This window comes from Panthera leo, chromosome A3, assembly GCF_018350215.1.
Source record: "Panthera leo isolate Ple1 chromosome A3, P.leo_Ple1_pat1.1, whole genome shotgun sequence".
NCBI classification, from domain to species: domain Eukaryota; kingdom Metazoa; phylum Chordata; class Mammalia; order Carnivora; family Felidae; genus Panthera; species Panthera leo.
This window is the reverse complement of record NC_056681.1, coordinates 1269385-1279016: the sequence shown is the minus strand read 5'-3', so window position 1 is coordinate 1279016 and position 9632 is coordinate 1269385. Positions and strand designations below refer to the sequence as shown.

General features: G+C 57.8%; 1 protein-coding gene across 1 annotated transcript in view; it reads right to left on the bottom strand.

The window, feature by feature from the left end:
* Positions 1-9632, bottom strand: part of DIDO1 (death inducer-obliterator 1) — a 44638-nt gene continuing 35006 nt past the window's right edge. The window contains 3 exon segments of the mRNA XM_042930451.1: positions 1-1450; positions 1484-4360; positions 4363-4545. Coding sequence (XP_042786385.1) covers positions 1491-4360; positions 4363-4545 — 3053 coding nt within the window. The 3' untranslated portion in view covers positions 1-1450; positions 1484-1490.

Genomic DNA, 9632 nt, shown 5'->3' with positions numbered 1-9632 from the left:
AAACCTTCTGTAGATGTTTATTCTACTTCAAGTAACAAAACCTATGCAGTTCCGTGTTTTAATGTACAGTGATATAATACTTTGTAATATAAAATACAATTTACAGAAATTTCTATCAAGTAAACCTAAAGAAACACACTTGATTTTTACATTTGTGTATTTAAATTAGAAAAATTTGTTTTACGTGTAAAAAACCCTTCGCATCGTATGAGACGTTGGAACTTTCAGCACTCGGCCGCGCTGTCACCTGACGTTTGCTCTGGAATCCCAGTCCCTCCAAATCACTAAGTCCTCCGTGTTCTTACCATTTGTACGTTTGTGCTAGAAAGTGAAAAATCTGTAGTGATGTGCGATGGAACAGACTCCAAAGAATGAATGAAATTCTCTCATTTTACACTTGCAAAAGTAAGTTTATGAAAATATAAAAAATTATCAAAGTGTATTTGTACAGTCAAATAAATTAGCAAGGTTTCCTCCCTCTCACGCTCCGGAAGTACCTGCAAATACGCCACAGAAGGCAGGCCGCCGTTTCAGCCAACAGCTTCCTGAGTTGCAGCTCTCTAACTACGGTCACTGGTTTCCGTCCCAGACTTCACACGGGTACTGTTCCGCTTTCAGTGACAAAGTCTAAAATGCATCACCGGACAGTGTAACAGTCTGGACCTGGTGCCCTCTCCCTGGGACACAGGAAGGACTGCTCAGAGGGTCGGGTTTCACAAACAAAATGTTCCTGATCATTCAAGTCCGAGTAACCCCCCTCCCCCCACCCCCTTTTTAAAGTACACTTAATTGGCTTATCTTCTCACTTTCTTTAGGCTGGTAAAGCTTACACCTTTTTCAATAGATTGCTATTTAAAATGCAACAATTTCTACTTGGACAGATGTTGCTTTCAATCACGTTTTTGAAAAAAAATGTATAAGGCGATATATAAAAACTGAGCAAAACTACGAAATGTTTTGTTTCCTGGTTGAAATTTGCAATTCAAATTTCTTTAGGACAAAAGGAAAATGCATTTGTGGGCTTTTGTGCATCTGACACCCCAGGGAGCGAGCAGAAAGCAGGCCACCGGCCCCCCCCCCGGGGCACTACACCTGTGACACCTGTGACAACAGCTTCTGGAAACAGAAATACAGGTGAGAGGTCAGCGAAGGTATGGCTCTAGGGTCCACTGAAATTCCCTTAAAAGTTACTAGACTCAAGTTATTGGAAAAGATAACTTTATAATTTGAAAAAGCAATATGCTTCTGTAGACGCTTTCCCATTTCAGTGATTTTAAATGGAAATATTCAGTTCTTAGTTTTTTTTTTTTTTAAAAAGCAACAGAATTGTAAAGATGTGAAATTTTGTAAGAAACCACTATACACAAAATTACAGCAATCGTTGAAGTCCAGAACGTTCTGTTCTGCATCGCAGTTCGTAGCTCTCTGCACACCCAGGCGCTCACCGCGCCCCGGGCGCCGGCCCCGCGGGAGCGTTGCGCGGCCCGGCGCTAGGTCTGGGTGGCGGGGGTGGCGGCCCGAGGCGCCTCGGCTTTGGGGTCCCGGGCGCCCTCCTTGCTTTTGCTGCGGTCCTTGCGCTCCCGGCCGTGCTCGCGGGTGCGGTCCCGGCCGCGCTCCCTGCTGCGAGACCTCTCCCGCTCCCGCCGGCGCTCCCGGTCCCGGTTCCGGCTGCGCTCCCGGCTCCGGCCCCATTCGGCCGCCCGCTCCGGCTCCCGCCCTCGGTCCCTGTCGGCGCCGCGCTCCCGACTCCGGTCCCACTCGCGGCCCGGGTCCTTGTCGCGGTGACGGCCCCGCTCGTGGCCCCGGTCCCAGTCCCGCTCCCGGCTCCAGCGCCGCCCCCGCTCCCGCCGACGCTCCTCCAGGGCCCTGCCCGGCCGGCTCTCCGGCGGCGCGGCCTCGGGCTCCTCCAGCGGCTTCTCTTTGGGCCCGGCTTCGAACCGCTCCCTCTGCCGCCCTTCAAAGGCCTGGCTTCTGTACTCGTGGCCCTTGCCCTCGCGGAAGTCGGCCTCGGGGCCCTGCGCGGGCGCCTCGTCCCAGCGCTCCGGCCGGTGCGGCGGCGGGTGGCTGGGCAGCTCCAGCAGCGGCCTGGGGGCCGGCTTCAGCCCCGGGGCCGGCGGGCCCTGGAAGTGGAAGCGGGGCGGTGCGGGCTCGCTCTTCTCGGGGAAGGGCGCCGAGCCTCTCGGCCCGCCGAACGGCAGGGGCGCTGGCGCCCGGGGGCCGGCGAATCTCGGGGGCGAGCTCACCCTCTGCTCCTCGAACTGCTGAGGCTGGATCCCCCTGGGCCCCGGCATGAAGTTCGGTGCCTGGGCTCTGGGTCCTTCGAACTGACCGGGATGTGGCCCCCTCGGGCCCACGAAGTGGCCGGGCGGGGGCCCTCTCTGACCTCCAAACTGAGAGGGAGGGGGACCTCCTCGGGGGCCCTTAAACTGTGACAGAAGAGGCCTCCTCTGGCCTCCGAACTGGAAAGGCGCCGTGCCTCTGCCCGCCATGAAGGGGGCTTGTTCTGGTCCCTCGAACTGAGAGGGGGGGCCGGCCATCTCGTCGTACGGGCCGTCCTGGAACTCCCTCTTCTCCCCGTGGGGGTCCTTCCGGTCTTCGAATTGGGGTGCCGCTCCCCTGGGTCCCCCAAGGTGGGAGGGGGAGGGGCCCCTGCTGTCCCCGTAGGGAGGGGGCCCGTGTGGCCCTGACAACAAGGAAGGAATGGGCCCCTTCTGAGCCCCGAACCTGGCTGGCGGAGGCCCCCGCGGCCCATCGCTATTGGAAACCATACTCTCCTCTGAGAAAGGAGGAACGGACCCCCTCGGTCCTGGGAAACTGGGGCCATGAAGCCCAGACGTTCCGAAAGCACGTGGTGCCGGCTCCCGCTGGCCCTGGGGCACGGGCGGAGGGCCCCCCACCCTCTGTCCAGGTGCCGGGAGAGTGGCGGCCCCCTCGCCGGGTCTGCACTGCGGCTCCCTGTCCCCTTCAGGCTCCACGGTCGGGTGGTCACTTTTCTCGGCAAACGGAGCGTTCCTCGGATCCTCGTACTGGGACGAGCCGAGCGCTTTGTCCTGAGGGGCACCAGAGAAAGGGTCCCTCCCGCCGGCAGAGGGGAAGCTCTGGGCGTCGCCATGCAAAGGGAAGCCGGGCTGAAAGGCGGCTGCGCCGGGGGGCGTGGGCAGCAGCACCTTGCGGGCAGGTCTGGAGCCCGCCGAGGGGGCGCCGCCGTCCACGGGCGGCGGGACCGGGCTCGCGGGGGGGTGTTCGCGCTTGGGGCCGTCCGGCTTGGCCTGCGGGGCCGACTCTGCACCCTCCTCCCGGGCCGCGGGCGGCCTGGAGCCGGCCTCACCCTCGCCGTGCTCTGCGGCCAGCCGCCGGGCCTGCCGGGGGTCCCGGTTCTGCCGCGGGTCGCAGCCGGGGCCCGCCCCCGCCCCCGCAGGGGCGCCGGGGAGTGCGGACGGGCGGCACGCGACCTGCTGCTCCGGCGGGAACAGCTCGGCCTGGGGCAGGGACTTCGGGGGCGGCGACAGCAGCGCGTCGGCCACGGAGAAGTGCGCCATGGAGGCCCCCACGGCGGCCCTCTGCTGCCGGAGCGCGGCTTCCTGCTCCTCCACCTGCCTCCTCTGCTCCTCAATCTGCTTGTTGAGCTCTTCTATCATCTGCTGCTGCTCGACCAGGGAGGGGGCCGCTCCGGCGGCCGTGGGCTCGCCGGGCCTCTCGGCGGAGCCGCCCTTCCCGTCCGCACACATCCTGTTGGGCAGGTCGTCGATGGCCACCTTGGCCTCTTCCAAGATGGTCTCGTCCTCCGGGTCATAGGCCACCTCCTCCCGCTCGGCCGTCTCTGGGGCCTTGTCCCCATCGGGGCGCCTCCCGCGCTCGAGCTGAGCGTCACAGGCTCTGTCGGGCCCGTACTCCTCTTCGGGGTCATACGGTCTGTCATCTTCCTCGTCCTCCAGAGCTCTGTCTCTTGAGAACTGACCGAACTGCTGGACGATCGGGTCCAGTAAAGGCGCCGCGGGCAGCCCGCTGTCGGCCGTGGCTTTGGGGTCTTGGTGGGAGGCCGGTGTGGACCCCACGGGCTCTCTGGCAGGGGGGTCAAAGGACTTCTTCTTCCCAAAGAGCGTCTGCAGGATGTGTTCCAGGGGTGAGGCTGTCTTCGAGGTGGAGGGGTTGGCGGAGGGAGAGGCCACGGTGACGGCCGCGGTGGCGGGTGAGGACGCCGTGGTAGTGCTCGTGGCTCCTGGTTTGAGCGACGACAGGATTTTCAACACGGACGACGACGCCGGGGCACTGGGTGGCTCGGGCAGAGGGGGCGGCGGGGGAGGAGTCCCTGGGGGTGTGGTGCTGCCGGCCACGTCCCCGGAGCAGACCTGGAGCTTGGGGGTTTCTTCTCAGACTGCGGGGCTGCAGGCACTTTGGGATAGACAGAAACCTCCGTTTCTTCTTGGGTCTGAAGTCGGGTCCGCTTCTCCTCTACCTTATCTAATTCTCCAGCACTTGAAGGGCGTTTTATTCTCTGACAGATCACCAACCCGAGGATGATGTTGGGGCGCGGTGACTCAAGACCTGAAAAACAAAACATTTGTGCAGAGTTCAGAATTTAACGTCGGCCTTTATTCTCCAGACGTAAACCCTGTCAAGGGCAGTGATGGGGCACGTTTCAATAGGAAGGAGGAAGAAACTCACTGGCAAAACACAATCGAGTGTTTGAACAGCTTATTGCAAACAAAAGACCCCGGGGCACACCGTCGCCTCCGCCGTCCAGCCCCCACGTCACAGCCACAGAACCCAGGGCCCAGTTCATGAGTCAAGTCATCCCAATGAGCAGAGCCTACGTTACAGATCTAAAGATCAGACGTAATTAAAAGCAATGGCATGACGGAGGAGGCCGGCGAGGCCAGTGTGCAAACGTCAGCATCTGCTGACCTATAAGAAACGAAGCATGTACGCACCAGAATTTTTTTTTTTTTAAACAAAATCTTAGCTTTGTTCTTTTACTTGCCTCTCACTACACATCAGAAAGGTAACGGCCCTTCCTGGAACTCACGCACTGCGCTAAGTAATTCAAGCTACACGTACGAATACCGAAGGTTCCATCAGGGAGCAGTTCCACGGCTTGTTTGCAACGATCCCCTCGGCACGTGCCATTAGGGAAGGTCACCCAGCTGCTGGCGTCACAGTTACAGTTAATGGGAAAGACCAAGCTGACTGAAAGGGCTATGATAAACACCCTTGTAGGTTTAGAAGGGAATTCTGTTAACATCAACAAGGGCCAAGTCCTGCTCAGTCTCTGTGAACACGGGACAGGGTGCTTAAAGACAAGGGCGGGGTGTTCCGTGAAGAGCAGGCTGCATGGAAAAGTTCCTGGGCACAGGATGGTTCTTAAAAATACCCATTTCTTAAATAAAAAAGGCTTACTCCGTCCTAAACTGTGCGTTTTATCGAGGGTGTTAATAGTTCGGTAACCACACTCACAATAAATCCAGAATACCAAAAGAGGGACGACAACAACAAAACCCCGCCACCCCAAGTCACAAAACAGTAATTTTAGGGAGAAATGACATACAAAGAACAAAAACTTATGTCACTAGCATATTTAAAATCAAATAAACTCAACTGATAACATCATCGTAGAACGTGGATGTTTATGCACGCGGTACGTACACGTTCTCTACTTACTAAAAATCAGTAGTTTCCCTATTCCTTTTGGTTTTAAAGATGATCACAAGTCACTTGAAATAGTTCTCTGTGGGTGCCATTATACAATTCTCAAACTCTGTTAACCTCCCTAAATTCCAACAGAGATGGGTTGATAGGTCGAGCACTTGAGGGTTGGTGGATGGCCCGTCCAGCCCCTGAGGAGGAGTATCAGGGGCGCCGGAGAGCTGGGGAACCCCAGCATCTGCGCAGACAGCATACTGAGACCCTCCTTCCCTCCCAGGTTGGGCCTCCTGCCTCATAGCTGATGTGCGAGAGCACAGATGTCCATTGAAGACATCCGCTCCTAACACACCAGGACCTCGCCATCACCTCAAGAGACATGGCTTCCAGAACGTCCTCTCCCTGCCCCCCCCCCCCAGCCCCCCAGCAAAAGCTGTGTATCCGGGAAAGGAAGAGCCAGGCAAAGGAGGGAACAGACTGGAAAATCAGGCAGCCCACACTTTGCTACATGGCAAACGTTTCTGCTCAGCAGACCTGAGGGTTAATCTATCAAGTTCATTTCCTAATTAACACGAGTTGAGGATAACTTACAAGGGCACTCCTCTCACCATAGCAGTTTACTGGACATCTGACTGCTTACTCAGACCCAGCCTGGGGTTTGGTCAATTGCTAACATGGCTATCTGGCCCTTCTGGACCGCGGGTCGGCTGCCAGCGGCCCCAGAGCCTGCAGACCTGCTCTGCGAGCCTGGCTCTCCCTGAAGAACCTGACACGAGAATCACGGTGAAGGAATGCGCTCAGCCACGTGGGTGGGTGGGTGCGAGCCAGGGCCGGGGAGCCTTGGTGAGGGGGAAGTCCCCGGGACCTGTACTCCACGCAGGGAAAGCCCAACTGGGGCTTGTGGCTCGGGGTCAGGCCCCAGAGGTCGGTAAGCTGTGCATGGCAGGGAAGTCATGGTGTTAAATCCGGGGAGGCTTGGGTCTCAGTCCTGGTGAAGCGTGCCTTCACAAGGGAAACTTACAACGGGTGAATGTGCAGACTAGAGGGCGATCACTACACCCCTAACCTCGGCAGCCCTCTGCAGATTCCAACCTCTGCTGTCCTATTCATCACGGGGGGAAGACGGTTAAATCACTCAGCATTTACATTTGTTTTGAGAACAGCAAGCTCGCCAGGCACTGGCATCTAATTAAGTAGCTTTCAACTCTCGACCGGACTGCATCTGCACCTATCTGTAAACAGTCTAACGAGGATCGGTGTTAAGTTTTGAATTTCACCGAGACTTTATGCCTACGTCTGTTCTGAAGCAGTCGGATCTCATCACCCGACGCGTGTGTTCGTGTCACGGCTGCATTAGTATCTGAAGTGTAAACGGCAGTAACTGACGTTTGTGGAACAAACAGTAAAATTTGCTAATCTAGTGGCCTCGGAATCGACCTTTAGATCTTTACTGACGTGAGGGTGCGCCCCAGGTTCACCCAGGCTCCTGCTGCCACCAGGGGGGTGGCGGGCGAGGCAACAGGGGGCAAGATCAAACGGGTGCCCCCATCTGGGAGGCAGTAGGGGGCCGGCTCTCCTCCAGAACGCCCGTCGCCCAGCCAGGGCCCTCTGCAGGCCTGCCCGCTGCCGAGTGCTCCTCGGGAGAGGAGAGGGTGCGGTGGTGGTGACCACACTGGCTGCAGCCCAGGGCACAGGGCTGCTTCTCCGGTTTTGCCAAATTCCTCCCTTCGTCCATTATTAGAAGCAGAGATGCCTACTTACCCCACCGCCCTCTGGAGGGTTGTTGTTAGGTTTGTAATTCGCAAAGCAGATGGAAACAGGCAACTAGGTGGGTGGGCGGGTGGGGTGTGCCGTCCCACCTCCAGAGGGATGTCGATTGGGCTCAGCAGGGGTGTCGGCACCCACGCCCTCTAAAGTGCCAGGGCAACGGGTCTCCGGGGTGTGTTGCACGGAAAACAAGCCTGGTTGGCTTTACGCAGGCATCCCTGAGTGCTCTTGGTGGGTGTCTCCAGCCTCAGCCTCTGTGGCTAGACTCAGACCACCCGTACAGAAACAGTGGACCAACCCAGGGACAGGGGCATCTGCAAGGTCGTGTGCCAGCAGATTTCTGACATGAGACCAAAACCAGGGCTTGTATCCAGGTGTGTCAGCAGCAGGGATGCCAGGGAAGGTGAAGGTGTGGGAAGCACACCCCTGTCCCCCCCCCACCCCACCCGGACACATCACGGGACAAAACTTAGTTTTAATAAGCCATCTGAAAGCTGACTCCTTAACCCCGGAACTACGAAAGTAGTGCTTTTACTCCTAAATCTGGTACCCTACACTATTCATTTTTTTTAAATGAAGACTCTCTTATGGTCTGAATCCATCAAGACAGAATTTTCACTCCTGCTAAGCAGAAACTACGTGGGAGTTAACAGGCCACGGTTCTTAAGTAGGACTGGTCCAGAAAGAGACTTGGCAAATACAGGGCAATAGTATGTACCACCCCCAGCCCACTGCCACCACCACCACACACACGCGCGTGCGTACACACACACACACACACACACACACGCACGCCTCCGTCCAATTCTGACTCCCTGAGACCCGTACGCAGCCACGGGGCTTAGCACACGTTTCAGGTAAAAGGAGAGTGCTGTCCGTCTTCGTCCAGGCGCTCAGAGCAGCACGGCCCTGCACACCCTCAGCCGGGCTGCGCTCCCACGGCTGGGTGGCGTCGGCTCGTCCTCCGTCACGGCGGACCTGCGACAAGAGCTACAAACGGTTCAAATTCAAACAAACAGTGACCAGTTTCTATAAAATATTTTTATTGATTTCGAAGGAGAAAGAGCGATACACGGTACTCAGTATCATACTTGACTTTGAGGACAGTGTGAGCACGGCCACGGATTCACGCCACACACACAGGAAAACCGAGGAATGCTTACCTGACAATATCCAACCCAGAGTTTGCAGCTAACTTAGAAAGCAGTTCAAAATGAATACAGAAGCCGGCACCACGGCTTTACTCCAGGCAGACAGCCCTCGCCACTCAGCACCCGGGCAGGCGGTGTCCCTGCCGTCTACGGTGCGCCTCTTAGAAGCCCAAGGTCACCCAACAGGCGTCCCAGGCGAGAACCTGTGCCCTGGTTTCACTCGGGAGTGACGGGGCGCCCTGGCCTGGGTCCAGTCCTGTCGGGGTCACGGGGCACACGTAAGACGAATGTCCAGCGTGCCCGGTCTTCCTTCCGTGTACAAGGCCTTGAGACGCGGAGAGCATCTGAGACCCACGTCCCCAGGGGAGAAGAGCCCCGTCAGCTCAGCTCGAGGCCACTTACATTAACGTCCCAAGTGGGAGACAGTCTGCTGGCTGAGGGAGACTCAGGCTTCCCAGGTGTCTTCCGAGATTACACTGTTAGGTGGTTAGAATGACACCGTGTGACAGAACGTGACAACCTGGCATTTCTGGGGGACAAGTCACACAAATACGCACGGACGGAAACGTCCTCAGGAGCCGAGCGCGCTCTGGCTGTGCTCTGAAATGCCGCGTGGACACTCGGTGTGTGGGCCGAGGACGGACCGCGTGTGGACACGCTCTCCGTGGGTCCGGTCAGGAGCGTGGAGCTGCGAAAACACGCAGCACTGGCCAAGGGACAGGCTCACATAGAGTCCCTGGGTCAGGACGTGGTTTAAGCACCCTCTGGTGCGAACAGCCAGAGTCTGGGGAGAATCCCACGTCACCGAAACCTACTGGGCTCCCGAGTGCGGGAGGCAAGGGCACCTGTGATTTTCTACGGGAATAAAAGGACTTTCCACAAAGGGAGCTCCGGGAAGAGCGCCGGTCGCTCCTGTGGCACCCTCCCTACCTCCACCCTAAGCTCCTCTTCACACCCTCCCCCTGCTCACACAGCAGGCCCCTCACCCAGACTGGTGGCTCCCCCGAGCCGCGGCCCTGCGTCCCGCCGAGGCCTGCGCTTTGTGCCCTGCTCCCTGGCGGGAGCATTTACTGG